Source organism: Eretmochelys imbricata, chromosome 1, assembly GCF_965152235.1.
Source record: "Eretmochelys imbricata isolate rEreImb1 chromosome 1, rEreImb1.hap1, whole genome shotgun sequence".
Lineage (NCBI taxonomy): Eukaryota > Metazoa > Chordata > Testudines > Cheloniidae > Eretmochelys > Eretmochelys imbricata.
Genome location: NC_135572.1, coordinates 260594159 through 260609820, shown reverse-complemented (window position 1 = coordinate 260609820; position 15662 = coordinate 260594159). Strand labels below are relative to the sequence as shown.

The following is a 15662-nucleotide window of genomic DNA, read 5'->3' as shown; positions in this document are numbered from 1 at the left end:
AATAACTGCCACTGAACTGTAGCTAGTAGCAATGATGAATAATTCAAATGGAATTCCTTCAAAGAGTTTATCATAAAGACAGTGGAGGGGAGGAGTTTACCATTACCAAATTGGTGATGGTGAGAATGATAATGCGTTTAGCCCATTAAGTGATATTACTGTTATCTGCCTTCCTCCCCCATCAGTGGCTTTTGGGCTCAATAATCCAGTTTAAAATTCACTCCACTCCAGATACCACCACAATCAGCTGTCCTTGAGTCCTGAATCACCATTAGGCTCTGACAACAATATCTGGAGTGTGTAGGAGTTCTGCTGAATCAACTGACAGTAAGAAGAATGTATTTACACAGGACAAGGAGATAGCACCCCATGTTGAAGTCTGAGCCATATTACACAGGAAACCACAAAATCCTAATCAGGGTATCTCTGAAGACACAAGAATGTCAAGATCTGAAAAAGTTCTATAACATTCACTAACCTTCTCTCTCTTTCTTTTCCTGGTTTTCTTCTGCTGCAGTTTTGTCTGCTCTAAAAAATATTCTTGCACTGCTTAGCGAGAAATAAAGCAGTTCAAACTCCTAATGAAAAATATTGAGACAAGAAAGAGACTTTCAGTAAGCGGTAGTATATCACAGAATTATTATCTACAGCATATGTGAATGGGATCTGCAGAAGCACTTAAGTGAAAGTCAATACTTCTAAGTCACTTAGGTGCTTTTGGAAATCCCACTTTATACCTTGTTCACATGCATTTTACAAAGCACTTAAACTGGCCAAAAGAACTTTATATTAGTGCATTAAATAGATTAAGTCTTGTGTCACGTGTGTTACTTCTATCCATTTGAATTACTGATTTTCCATGTTACCTTACAGCTATAAGAGGTGGTATTACCTACATAAGGCAGAAAGAATTGTAATTTTTATGCCTAGAAGTTAAAACTACTATATTTCAAAAAATACTGAATAAGGCTTGCCTTTCCTTGGTTTGATAGCTGGGACATTACTCATCTTCACAATTCACAGAAGTCATAATAGCCAATGCTATGAACCAAGCTCCTTTGACTCTCTATACACAAACATATACATCATCATATTGTTTATTGCTGCCTACCTCCTAATTCCATCGTCAGTCATTCTCTCTCAAGTTAGCCATCTATTGTAGATTTCAAGCTCTTAGGAGCAAGGTATTTCTCGTCTAACACATCTTAAAGCACCAAGCACACTTTCAGCATTAAATATATAATTAATACCACCCAGCTCATCCCTTCTATAGAGAGGGGCATTTTTTTGTGCTAGGCAGCAGTAAATAGTTTAATGGTCTCTACAAATTCTTGATGGTGCTTTCTATAGCACTAATAACCAACTGAACCAAGACAAGCAAATGTGGAGTTCAATACGAGTCATATAACCGGAACCATAATGTACCTGTAAACAAACTTCCAGTCGCTTGTGGGTAAGGTTCATAGTCTGTAGTAGCTTTTCATCTTGACTAGTTGATTGCACATTCTGTTGCTTAGCTACTGCTCTTATCTCCTTCACATACTTCTCCCTGACTGACTGGAACCAGTGAAGTGAATCAAACTCCTGGTACTGATTCAAAAGCTTTAGAATGTAAGCCACACCTGCAGTCATTAACAAACCATTTACCAAAGTCAAATTGAACAAACTGAACAAATGAAGGCACATATTCTATATATACACCCTTGAATATCCTCTAATATCAGTATTGGGACTATTCACTTTACATGCTATGTTACAATTAAGTCTTAACTGTGAAGCTATAATAAAGAGCAAGTTTTACTTCGTAAAACATCACAGCTAGATGTGCTTTTATGCATGCTCCCCTGAAAATAAAAATGTTGAAATAAATAAAATCACTAAAACACCCAACGAATGATGAAACAGACTTGTGTAAAATTCCATTTTCCTGTGGTGAAATGTTGTCTGTCCTAGTAGTTCGCATAGAGAAGTAAGAGAACTAAGTACACCACTGAAACTGGAAAGCAATAATCTACACAAGTCAGTCATGCTGAAGTAAGGACAACTCAAATTTTAAAATCATAAATAGTGGGCAATGCTAAACATAAAAGTTGTGGCAAATTATTATTTTGTAAACTCAGAATTATGCCAATTGACTGGAAGACAAGACAGTATGGTCAAACTTACCCATGGCAAAACCATCATCAGTGAAAGCTGCTCCACCTTTGTTCTTTTTATTCAGCTTCTCTTTACAGCTAATTGAATGTTCTACAAAGTTGAGAGTCTGAAAAGAAGGAAAGGCAGTTGTCCCAAAGAATGTCATTTCAGACTTTGTCTACACTAGCACTTTTGTTGGTAAAATGTTTGTCCGTCAGGGGTGTGAAAAAACACACCCCTTGCCAACATAAGTTTCACCAACAAAAGCTCCAGTGTGGACAGCGATAAGTCGACAAGAGAGCTCTCTCCTGCCGGCATAGAATGGCTACAGGGAGACCTTACAGCAGCGCAGCTCCAGAGGCACAGCTGTGCCGCTGTAAGATCCATAGTGTAGACATAACCCAAGAGTAAGATTTGGTAAAATGAAAGGTGGCCATTTGCAATGTTGTCAGTTGTAAAATATAATTACATCCAAAAACCCGAGCTACATTCCGAGTCCCTGATTTATAAGGGTTTTGGATGGACAGCCCATCTGTTTCCTAGGCTTTTGGGGAGATGGTCAGCTGAGGATTGGAGGGTTCTGAGTTTGTACAATATAATTAATAATGTAAGGTATAATTTTCATTATATCTGCTGGTGATGTCAAGTGCTTTATATTATATCATTGTTTAATATAAGGGACATAGAATAGGAGCACGGAGCAGGTGTCCAATGGAGGTTTTAATAAAGCTCAATATAAACAAAATAAATACCTTGTCTTAAACCTAACCCAAAGATCGAAGACGTTTTTCGAAAGCTCACTAAAGACAGTGTTTTAAATTAGTACTGAATCAATTTTGTTCAGAAAGTCACACAGGAGAGTCTCATGCAGTTTTATTACTCTGTTAGATGGAGCTACTCTTTCATATAATTGTAGCACTAGCGCACAATGGATGTGTTTTAGGCGAAATGCCAATTCTCTTCAATTCATGCAGCGAGCAAACCAGTAGTTTATTAATATGCACACCAGAGTGGTGCATTCATCAGAGTGTAGCTCAGTTCAAAAAGATATTTAATGAAGCTTTCTGAAATGCAGCCATCTCTGAAAAACAGCTGAAAGATGTAGGGAAAAGGAGAGAAACTTTCCCCCTTCTTGTTTGAATATATTCATTCGTTAGTTTTCTAGCCTTTCCTTGGATTATGTGGCCCTATTTTCCTCATTTATATCGCCCATGATCCCACCTCATCTTTCACAATCACAGCTGGAGGTTCAGCCACTTTCAGCTAATTTTCTATTACAAAAGCTAGTTTTGGAATAGTGAACAGTTCCCAACGTTGGCCTTGATCATGCCATCAGATCCAAGTGGGCAGCACCCTGCTGAAGTCAGTGGGGCTCTGCATGGAAGGCAAGGATCTTCCAGACCAGATCCAACTGCAGGATGAGGGCCTTAGAGTTTATACACTAGAACTTGGAGTTAAAAGTGGTTGGAGGTCCCCAAGCTGCTGCTGAAAGGACACTTTTGGGGAAGAGGCAATTTAATATCATTGCTTTTTCCCCTTTCATTCCTGTCTTTTTTCATCGCATACTATACCAGATGTCTCTTTTCTCTCTCTGCCATTAAGATTCCTGCACTGATTTAATTTAATGGATGGAAAGATTTTTGAAGTTACTCTTCCAGTAAAGAGGTCCCATCTGTGCACTGTTGGGAGTTGGTGCTCAAGTCGGCTTGAATAGCTTACTACACATGTACTTATGATGCATAACATTAAACCACACATCCAAAAAAAAAAAAATCACATGAATTTAAGTGGCAAAAATACTAACCAGTGGGGGAACAATAATGTAAAAGTTGCGCAAGTGCATGTTCTTTGGACTGCGGAATTCAGGAGCAAACACGTCGACAAGCATTTTGAAGTACTCTGTGCCTTCTGCAGAATTACGTGTGAGATCAGTGAGGACAGAATCCAACTGCCTGCAAAGAATGAGAAAATTTCGTATCTGATCATTTTCTGTTGGACAGCTCTTCTCATCATTCATCACTAATAGTTAGTACCCCACCTATGGGATTTGGAGGTAGTCCAATGTTTGTTGCTAGAGGCTCCAGAAGTAAACCCAGCCCTTCAGTCCAGGCCACCAGAAGAGCTGTTCTACAGTTGTAGAAACACTTCAGCAACTAATTATTAGTATTAAGACAACTGGGTATAATGTATTAAATAACCTAAAACAATTATATGTCTGAATCTCCCTTTAGAGAAAAATTCCATTTTGTATTTTGGTAATTTATCAGATTGTCGGGGTGGCTGAATGAGGAGAGAACAGAAAGAAACTTATTAGGTAAGGAATTTCTCATTTTGTTGCACAACTTCTCTCCTAATTCATCACTAACAAGAAGTAGCCAGCGGTGAATCCTGGAAGTGGGGGGGAAAAGAATATGCAGAGTTTATTATTACATTAGAATAAAAGACAGGAAGGGAAAGGTTTCCCCCCATATAAGGCAAGGAATTAGGTAGAAACCAACCTAGAAGCACCCACCTACCAAAGGCTTTCTTCTGCAGACGAATGGAAACTTAGGCCTGGTCTACACTGGGGGTGGGGTGGGGGGGATCAACCTAAAATACGCAACTTCAGCTACAAGAACAGCACAGCTGAAGTCAATGTATCTTAGGTTGACTTACCTTGCATCCTCACAGTGCGGGGTCGACTGCCGCCACTTCCGCCTCTCGCTGCAGTGGAGTACAGGAGTTGATGGCAGAGCAATCGACTTATCACGTCTACACTAGACGCAATAAATCGATCCCTGATAGATCGATCACTACCTGCTAATCTGGCGGGTAGTGTAGACATACCCTTACTTTGCAACTCTTCGGATGAGGCTCATACACATTTTCCCCAATGCTTCGAGAGCCTTCTGTGAATAGTTTCCCAGATTCCTAGCATGCCAACTGGTGTAGGATTCTAACATCTTGCTTGCAACAACTTTGAGGTCCTAGAGCCTTGGCATTTTGGATAGAGTGAGCTGAACAAGGTACACTTGGCTTTTGTACTCCATATGCTTGAGATATATCATTAGAGTACTAGGAATGCCCATGTATGCCACAAACTGCCAAAGAAATGGCTAACAGAACAAAATGGTGGGAGAGCTAATTCCAAAACCTGCCCTTTGAAGGTAATGACGACAAGAAAAGCCAGCCACATGATTGCCTAATCTGTCATTGATTAATCTGGGCATTTGATGATACTCAAATGGAGACTCTGATGTGCCTGCATAAGGAACACCACACTAGTGCTGGTTCCCATGTTTCTCATTCTATTGCACACTCTGGTGCTTGGCTGTAGGAGTCAAATCAACAATTCTGGAGAAACTAATGTAGCTGAGATCACCAGAACTTTTTATTATAATATTTGTATCCAGACAGCACCTAGAGATCAGGTCCCCATGGTGTCAGCCACAGTACAAACTAAGAGGCAGGCCCTGCTCCAAAGAGCTTTCGGTTTCCCTTCACATCAGAAATGCAAATTTGACTAAATCAATGAATGAAATTACCTGGTTGAGTTCTGCCTGGATATCAAAATACATCCAAAGCTAATGGAGAATCCATGCTGAACTATACGTCTCTTCCAAAAGCCAGGTGATTAACTGTACGTGTTGCAGTTGTGGATGAAAAAGGCTCTCCTTCAAGAGGACTGGTCTTCAGGTGCTATGTGGGTTCCTTGACTAACTAGCAAATCCAAAGTGTCTTCTGGGACAGTGGAGAACTTCAACTCTCCCTTTTTTCTGTCTTCTATATCTTACATGTGAGTTGTCTTGAAAGGTAGCAGATTCTTCTCTGCCCAAGACATTATTTCTATTGCCATGGAGAAGCTATGATCTCTGGTTTCTCCCTGGATTTGGAAGGGATATAAACACTCATGCCTCAATCATAAGCCAACCTCTAACTCTTACAAGAGGTAGGAGACTTCCCCTGTGAGCACGTAATTGCCTGGTACGTGGTTTCTTGCACTTTCTACTGAAGGAGCTGGTAGCTAGCCACCGTCATAGGCAGGATACTGGACTTGATGGACCACTGGTCCGATACCATATTGCCATGTTTATTTTGGTGGGAAGCAGAGATTGAGTTTTTTTGGTTCAGACACACCACTAATATAACCATCAAAGTGAACTAAAAGGATGTGTGCTCTGAGATTCTGGAAATTTATCTTTCAAGGGGCTTCCTTCCATAGCGAGTATACAAGAAGCGAAAGTGAAAATTGCATTGGCTTTCAGCATGTTGTTTGTGCTCACTTGCCCACAAAGGGGCATTTGGATGCAATCTGAGAAGGACACCTAATTTTGCATTGTATCAGGTGCCATGTCCTCAGAAGGAATTTCTGCAGGCACATTTTGAGAAACCCGCTCAGGGGATGAAGCAGATGTGTGACACCAGCAATTCTAGCCACTGGAAAGAATTGGCTACAGATGACCATCGCCAGGAAATGACAAGTTTTGGATGTTTGTAAATATTTACTATGATTGTATAATTATGGCCAATGCCAGGCTTGTTTTGACACAGGGGAGAACAATTCTCTGCATCAGATTCAACGCTCTTCTTGATTTTGAACAACTGGCGAGTCTGAATCCTTTCCAGCAACTGTCTAGTCAGCATGCATAATTTGTGACCTATGCCTTGCTCTGACTACTGCCAGCCCAAATAAGACTACTGGTGCAGATTGTGAATCCAAAGGAAATGTCTTGTATGGGAATTGTGAGCTCTCACACACAAATGCTCTTTTTGTCTTTGTCATGCTGAGGATTTTGTTGGTTTGCAGGAAATTTATCTAACTTTCCTTGGAAATTTCTCCAGATTTTTCCATCTGCCAAGGTAACAGTTCTCTCAGAAATCCTTGGTGCTGAAGTAACCAATGGATTGCTATGCTTGCTTTGATAGGTGAGAGTGAAGGCTTTTCTGCTATCTCAGCTACTAATTTCTTTGATGTTTCCCCAAAAGCTCCTCACCTGTAAATTTGGAGGCACAATATAAATCTTCAAGATGACTGATTGTTATTCATGGTTTTAATAGGACTTCCATGTAGTCACCGAGTTACAAGTAAGTCACTAATTTTATCACAACTACCACAAAAGGTTTGATTAGGTCAGAACCAGTGATGTTTCACTCCAAGCAGGACCATAGCCGCAGATAATGAGCTACTTGCCACCAAGTTCACTTTCCTTACCGAGTATCTGAAAAACCTCTGGTCTCAACTGGTTTCCGAGTAGCAGCCGTGTTAGTCTGTATCCGCAAAAAGAAAAGGAGTACTTGTGGCACCTTAGAGACTAACCAATTTATTTGAACATAAGCTTTCGTGAGCTACAGCTCACTTCATCGAATGCATTCAGTGGAAAATAAAGTGGGGAGATTTATATACACAGAGAACATGAAACCTGGTCTCAATTGCTGTAGCAGAGGCTTTGAAATTGCTGTACTATGAGTCTTCGGAAGGAAGTCCTCTTCTGAAATGTGGAGCAACTGCTACACCAGCCTTAGGGTCCCCAAACTTATATATAAACAAAAAAATTTCATAACATTTTAGCTTAACATTTGGTTTTAAATCAGTAGTCTGTCCTCATTTGGATCTTACGATGGCCTCAAAGGAGACATCTAGAGAAAAAAAATCTATTTAATAATGCTTGAAAGGGAAGATATTTTAGAGTACCTTGCAAACCACTGGCCTGGAAAAAGTCCTGGCCTGGAAAAGTCCTGCAGATTGGTTTTGTTTGGTTGGGGTTTTTTTAATTTTGGTTTTGTTTTTTGGTAGTGTGTGTGTGGTACTTCCCCTGGCAGTTTACAGGTGAAAGACAGCATGGTATTTATCCTGGTCTGAGGACCACTCAACCAATGAGGGGTGCTAGTACAAATACCTCGACTGTAGAAGTCACTTTTTAGATGTCCGCATGAAAGGTTGCCTGCCTGTTCCCTAAAGGCTGGCTGGCTACAAAGTAAGTACTATAGGAGCAACCCCATACCACTCAGGGCTTTACTCAGTCACAGGATCATTTTGAACATGGGAAGGCATTTCTCACTTAACCCTCAGTAACCCATGATGGTGCAACTTCATTGGGAGCAGAATCCTCAGAAGCCTCTGTTCTGGTCACAGGCTGCCTGAAGTACTCCTTACACTTTAATGAGCAGCCAGCCAGTGGAGGGGGACAGGGAGCAGAAGAGAGAAAACCCCTTTCCCTGGCAGAGCAAGGTTTTATTACTATGATAAGCAAGCACAATTCCCATTGTGCTGCTGCCTGAAACCTGCACCCCTTTCCCTGGCTGTGAGTGAGGGTCCTTGGACTGAAATTTCCTCTATGCAGCAATCTGACGGAGGGCTTCCTGGAAATGACAGGCTTCTCTGCAGGGCCAGACATGCTGTCAGGTGGGAGGGGGCAGTGAGCTTGATACAGAACTCAAAGAATCTGTGTAGAAGAAAAGCACCAGCACACACTCCCTCGAGGGAACAGGGTGGTAAAGTCAAAGGAGAGGGGGTTTGACCCTGCATTTTCACCCCACTTGCTCATTAGTAATACTAATTGCTACCTTGAAAAAGGTGATGCTAACTTTTGATTTTTGGGATTCCAGAATTCAGGGTTTGCTAGACCTTCCCCTGAGCATCAGGAGAATGCCCCAAGTCCTAGTGGAAGGAAGGGGAATGGTATAGGAGCCCCACTTCTTTCCCCAGGGAGCAGAGGACCCACTTCAGTATCTGGATGATAGGGACTTTGGGATTTTTTTTTTTTGGGGGGGGGGGGGGTGTCCTGTTGGAGGACTTACCCCAAGCTGGCTGGATAGCATCCTCCTTATCCTTAGACTCTGCATTAGAATTGCAGCTCTTGGGATGGGGGACCTGACATGCCAGTCCGGTCTGAGCCCTGTGCCCTGACAGAGAACAGACAGGGCATAATTTGCCCTCTGAAGAGCCTGTAAATGGTGCCTCACATGGAAAACACTGCTTAGATTTAGTCCGCTGTTTTCAGGATAGCTCTGCCATGCCTGAATGGGGGCAGAGATGTCCTGGAGAGGAGGGTGCTTCAGTGGTGGAGCTTGGTGGTTGAAACCATCTCACTGTCAAATAGTCAATCCAGGGGAAGAAGAGGAAGAGAAGGAAGATAAATTGCTGCTGCATGAAGAAAAAGACAGTAAGGGGAAACCGAACCACCAACTTGTTCCATTGCTGGAGACAGAAAATCTAGAGGCCTGAGCTGAAGTGCTAGGCTTTGTCCTGGAGCCTCCAGCAGCAACACTGGACTGCCTCCAAATTCCATAGATGTGGGGTATTAACCATTACTGGTGAACACAGAAAGAAGCTGTGCAACAGAAAATTATACATATACACTCTTAAAAAGTTCAGAATTATGGGAATACATTTTCTGGAGATTCTCTCCAAGCCAGGACAGCTCCTTTCAATGACAAAAATGTAGTGTGAAAGTGAGTGCAAAGTTTTATTAGTTTACATCTCAATCAGACAGCATATAGCAAGGAATTAAGCCAGACCTGTATAGCAAGTGTGACTGCACTAAAGGTTGTGGAACTCTATGGCAACATAGTAAAACTTTCCTCAACCTCCTCAAAACACCGCTCTGTTTAACTCAGAATTTCCACCTGCGTGAAGTGACAACAAATCTAGTATTTGCTCACAGCAGAAATGATAAAGAAAGCTCATGTTTTGTTAACTGGATCTATAGCCAGCTAATAGGTGAGCAGAATACAGTTATATCCATAGACTTAGAACAAGAAGGGGCTTATTTTAGCGGCAGGTAAAGAGTACGGGCTATAAAGCAGAAGATTTGCCTGTTTCCCATCCATAGCCCCAAAAGGGCAATTTAAGATTCAGTTTTAAGACAGGCTTTGAAAGATGACTATCAGAAAGTTTTGCCAATTGAGATATTCCCTGTACCCACTGCTGGTCACACTCTGATGCCTCTAAACAAGGAAAGAAAACCAACGGAAATCTAAGCTTGAATCACTTAAAATACGTCAGTGTTCAGAACACATTTTAGCAAGTGTGGTTCAGATAGGCCACCACCAGCTATTGCTATTCTCTGTATGAGAGAATGCTTTTGAGACGAGCCCAATACAGTTGAAAACAATGGTTTCCTCCTACACATTTCACCAGTGTGTTCCAAATGGGAAGTGCTCATTTTCTTCCATTCCTTCCACTGCACAAGCCAAGGTGGCCATGTGGTGCTTTCCCCAGAGTCCTCGATATCTGAACAGGCCTTGGAATAGGATTAGTGAAGCAGATTTGTTTTCAAAGCCTCTTTGTAACCAGAAAGGAGATTTCTAAAACTTGAGAGATTTACAGGCTAAAGAACTTTCCTTACCAAATGACAATTTTACAGAGCAGCTGAGTTCCAAATGGATCTGATTGGTACAAATGTCATTTTCAGTTTAGCATCTTTAAAAGCAATAGTTTCCGTTGTTTCTGATTAAACAAAGACATTTTAACTTCATTTTATCTTTTGTAAAGCATTTTAATTTTTTAAATAAGAACGGCACAAAACACAAGTTTAAAAACAAAGACGCTTGCCTCCCCACAAATCAAAACACAATGTCGAGTTACCTGGCTGCTTTTTGCGTTTCTTCTGAAAGTCCTTCTTCTTTCACTAGTTCCTCAAAATTAACAATATCTTCAAGGTCAGGAACAAACCTACACAATTATAGTGTGTTAGGTTTACATTTAACTGTGGTTTACTCACTGATGCATCAATTAATTTAAATTATAAATAAATTACACAATGAACCACCCTTGCCTTCAAGGCTCTGACACTGCTCTGCTTCCATCTTCCATCTCTTTCTCACCCAGGGTCTGTTAATTCCACTACCAGCCGTGTTCCCTTCCTATCTTTCTTCCACAAGAATCTCTGCGCTCTCCCCCATGCTGCCCTGCTATCTCTGCAGTGTCCTCCCCAATCCCAAGCTCCCACTCCTCCAAAAGCATCTTTCAACCATGACCCATATTTTCACACCATCCAAATAAAATCATAGCTAACAAACAAGAGGAAACATGATGAACACCTTGAGAAAACAGCCAGCCTCATAACACTGCACATAAATCACCCATTCCCCTCACCTGACAATCTCTTTTTGTGCCACATACCATATGGTATAACAACCTAGTTGTAAACTTTACAGGGTACAAACTGTGTCGTGTTCTCTCTGTAAAATGTTATGTACACTATGGTACTATATGCAATGATAAATAATCATCTTGGTCTTTAAGAGCTCATCTATGTAATGTGCTATACTATACAAATGGTTATGGTTTTGTAGTTAAAGGAACTCCAATTAGTCAATTTTGCAATGTAAGGGATTCTGAACTAGTTTGCAGGACAAGAGATACAATTCCTTTGTATCCTTATACAGTGTCCTTAACACATGATATCAGACACTTTTCAAAACTCGATTGTTATCTGAATAGAAAGGAATGGGTTAACTGTGTTTGTAAACTCTGAAGGGCAAGGAGAATGTCTTTCACTTGTGTCCTTAGAATGCACAACACTCTTATGGAGGCTCAAAAATGTTCAATACATAGGAGTCAGAATTTATAAACTAAGCTAGCTCCCTTCTCTTGGCTCTCCTTCAAGTCCTTTTGCTGTTAGGGGCAGCAACTGTCTCATTTGTACAGTGCCTAGAATATTGCTTGAACTATTTTATTAAGTGCACAATGCTTCTTGGTGCTGGGCTCCTTAGCTCCCATTGACATGAATGGGACCCAAAGGCACTGAGTGCTTTGCAAGTTCAGTGCTAAATAATGTGCTAGCTGGACTTTTCCTAAGAAGATTAATATAAAATACAGAGGTGGTATCCTGGAAAATGCCATACTTATTCATAATACTCTTTGCACTTCTGAGTCAAATGCTGCGTATGTGAAAAAAAACCAGACCTTCCTAAGAGAATATCAGTATGACTGGGTAGCACAGGGATATAAAATATTAGTAGCAGCATGAAATATATTCATGTAGGTACCTAATTGCACTACTACAGCAGTGAAGTCCACCAGATCTTATCATTCGCACATAGCCCATTGCATTGCCTTTAAGAAACAAGAAAAACAGGAACATACCTAAGTTAGATATTTACATGTACACATTTCAAAATCCCTATTAACTCTGAAATTCTGATGCCTTGGGGTAGCCAGAATGATTTTACAAGAGAAATATTCTGAAGCTAATTACATGGAGAAAAATGCAGATGCTTTAGAGTTTAATGGCACAAAGTCCAACTAGAGGAACGAAACATGAGCCATGACTGGCTTCATCTAAGGAGATTGTGCTCACATGTACTACATTTTTAAACTCCTTAACTAAGGTCCAAATGCTGCAGTAAGATACAGTTGGTAGGAAATGTTTGTAAGAACAGGCTCTAGATGCCTACACTATTCGTGGCATCAGTGTGCCAAAAGTATTACTACAACTAGTAAATCAAATTTAATATTATAATATATGCATACATTTGTATTTGATTCAAAACACCTTTTGAAGTATCCGAGTCTAACAGAACTGTACTTAGTGGGAAAGATACTCCAACGGGATGAATGTTGCCCCAGTCAAACAAATAAAAATTGAACCCAAAGCAAATAAAACACCATTCATACAAGCTCTAGATACGTCTTATATTAAAACATTCAGGACCCATTTTTGTGTAATTAGGAAAAACTCCAATTACTTCAATGGAAGTGCACCTGCTTATATCAGGCTTGAATTTGGGCCTCAACCTTAAAATATAAGTAAAATAAGCAGTGTAGTTACAGGATTACAAAGATCTCTGTCATTAAAATGTTTGTACCATATTTTTAGATACAGTGATGCATACCTATCTGACTTATGAGCTGCCTGAATTGGTCAAGGTAACTTTGTCCATCAGGCGTTATTCCAAGCTTTCTGATGCCCCGGTTGAACTTCTCTGCTCTCTCAAAAGGATACTAGAGAAACAATTTTTGCAATTTGTAAGAATATTGATCTTTGAAGAATCTACTTGACCTTTCAAGTCAAACACCATTTTACCTTCCACCACCACCCCACAAATATTCACACATATTCTTTGTTCCGTCTTTGAAAGTGTAACCCTGTCTATGTATAGTAGTTTGTGAAAGTGTTATTTGACAAGGTCATGTGTGCAAATTGCAAAGATGAGATCTGTTACTGTTATATATAAACAAGACAGCAAACTACATACAAAGAACATTCCAGTACATTTTTATTCCAAACATTAAGCCTCAAATTTTTCAGAATTAGACATGCAATGGTGGGAGATGAGAATTAGGCACAAGGCTTTGAGAGAGGGATAGCTACGGTACTCATAATACCATATTTCAGCATTCATGTCAACGGTGATCTCTATTACAAAATAGACAAATTTATTGTAACTGTGATAAACTTGATTTGGACTGAAGGTTTAGGACAACACTATACTACATCTGCACCAAGCATCATCATCAGGTTAACGAGAATAAACGTACCCCCACCCTGTAATACAAAGGAGCGCCATGTTGTGTCTGCTGATGAGTACCATCTAGTGTTCAGTAAGCAATTAGAATGAAATAAGCCAGTCTCAATGCAGGAATCTGTATACACTGCAACACTGTATTTTGGTAGACCAGAAGGTGCCACTTGTCTATAAACATATAATTTTCCTTTTATTTAAAAAGTGACATTTGTAGTTCAGTGCATATCAGCTTTTCAAGGCAAAGGCAGCACAGGGTTTAATCAAGTTATTGTTTATCCAAGAACTCCAGTCGTAGTGTACCTTATGATCATTTTGATCCTTGACTTCCCTGAAGAATCGGATATCTTTGATCAATCGGGATTTGATATGTTCATCATACATGAACTGGCTGAAGATATAGAACTTTTTCCTCAGAAACTGGTAAGTAAAATTAACCTGGAGTAAAATTAAAAATTCAGTATTAGAAAAACCGCTTTCAAATTAACATGCTTCTCTGGTGACTATCATTCAGTAGCTTCTTGAAGCTTTTATTCCATATTATGACATATTTTTTGTAAGTGGAAAGTTCAACACAGCCTGCCCCATTTTGTGGATCTCAAAGAGACTCAACCTGAGCAACTTTCCTCCTAAAAGAAGGTAAATCTTTTGTTGGAAGGTTTAATTTCCTTTAGAAAGGCTGGTAAGGGGGCAAAGGGAACCTGGAATATAGGCTGATCTTTTAAAGTCCACGACTAGTATAGGAACTAGTTCTGAAGTATCCAGTTTCTGTCCCTCTTCTTAGCATATGGGCAACATGCCTCAGGTGGCTTGGGACCAGGATTCATCACAGCAGGACAACAGTGAAGCTCATTGACTGTCTGCTTTCATTGTAGTAAATTCTATAGCTAAGATTACATGCAAAGTTTCATTATAACCTTCCCACCTTCTTTTCACTTTCTCAACATTTTCTAAAATACTGTCCCTTGGAATTAACAGGCCCCACCTTCCCCCCACAAGTCACAGTCCATTCCCTGGTCTGCATGGACAATCTAGACCACAGTCAAAAGTGAATAAGGCAGGAGGCGTCCACCTGACCAGGAAGCACTGTGACTTGCAAGACGACTCTTTCAGCCCCTGATATCGCTGAGACAAGCAACTCCAATACAAGAGAAACATATTATTAGCATCATGCTTGTAAAAGAAAGCACTTTCCTGCATTGCCACAAAAAGAGTAAGAACCCTCATTTCTAAACATTTTCATTTTGTACATGGTGCTTTAGAGAAAGTGCTTGTCCTTCAGTGCATAGTGCTCATCAAGTTCTGATGTTGTGCTGGCTTGGTAGAAAGACTGGGACGGAAAGACAGAGAGGGGTAAAGAGAGAGTGAGAGATTGAGTGGCAGTCCAAAATTTGATCATTTTTGGGTCAGTTGAATTTTCCAGTCAAGCTTTGGCACCACACCAGGTTTTTTAATTACTTCAATTACTACAAATATGCAACATGCAAACAGATTAAATTTCAGTTGTAACAAACATCTGCAAAGCTTTACTAGACTCAATGAACAGTATTGTTATTTACAGTTTATAGATTGTGTTCATCTTTACCAGACAGACTGCCGTCCTTCTGCCAAAGATCATTACATTCATTTTATTTAGAAATCCTAAGCTATCTAATAACCCATACCATAGAGCAGCATCTTGATTTAAAAAAAGAAGGAAGTAGTAAAAGTCAATGACAAATTTTAGCCAAAGTAAAGTGAAATATATACATCACAGAAAGCCACTTAAAAAATGACCTTGCATTTCCTAAATTCTAAAATGGCAGTCTAAGTTGACTTAGTAGACATCAGCATCACATTTCTCCTGATCTGCTTAAATGAAATGTTATAAAAAAAAATCCTACCAAACTTTAACAAGTAGTGATATATGGCACTCTAATTATAAGGGCCATTATTTAGAAATTAAAGTGTTGTAAACATAGTACCTCTGTTTGATAACATTTATTTTCATCTTTAGGGAAATTCAGAGGTCTTCCAGGACATTTCTGTGGCCTTTGTGCAAAGATCTGACTTTATATAGTAACTACCAGTAATTTAAC

At 40.0% G+C, this 15662-nt stretch overlaps 2 protein-coding genes across 11 annotated transcripts in view; one reads left to right on the top strand and one right to left on the bottom strand.

The window, feature by feature from the left end:
• Window positions 1-15662, bottom strand: part of WASHC4 (WASH complex subunit 4) — a 62359-nt gene that overhangs the window by 4609 nt on the left and 42088 nt on the right. For 4 of the 8 annotated variants that reach the window (XM_077828731.1, XM_077828738.1, XM_077828746.1 and 1 more), the window contains 8 exons: window positions 13888-14022; window positions 12955-13063; window positions 12109-12175; window positions 10703-10789; window positions 3941-4088; window positions 2167-2263; window positions 1426-1622; window positions 479-578 (listed from right to left, as the gene is read on the bottom strand). In XM_077828731.1, coding sequence (XP_077684857.1) covers window positions 479-578; window positions 1426-1622; window positions 2167-2263; window positions 3941-4088; window positions 10703-10789; window positions 12109-12175; window positions 12955-13063; window positions 13888-14022 — 940 coding nt within the window. Of the gene's footprint in view, window positions 1-478; window positions 579-1425; window positions 1623-2166; window positions 2264-3940; window positions 4089-4704; window positions 5999-7327; window positions 7384-10702; window positions 10790-12108; window positions 12176-12954; window positions 13064-13887; window positions 14023-15662 lie in introns of those variants that run through there. The other 4 variants (XR_013347342.1, XR_013347345.1, XR_013347343.1 and 1 more) reach the window with 4 other exon arrangements.
• APPL2 (adaptor protein, phosphotyrosine interacting with PH domain and leucine zipper 2) overlaps window positions 1-15662 on the top strand; it is a 95246-nt gene that overhangs the window by 63663 nt on the left and 15921 nt on the right. The window contains exon 21 of one of the 3 annotated variants that reach the window (XM_077828802.1): window positions 13869-13925. The exons of the other annotated variants lie outside the window; for them this stretch is intronic. Coding sequence (XP_077684928.1) covers window positions 13869-13910 — 42 coding nt within the window. The 3' untranslated portion in view covers window positions 13911-13925. Of the gene's footprint in view, window positions 1-13868; window positions 13926-15662 lie in introns of those variants that run through there. 3 annotated transcript variants of the gene reach the window in all.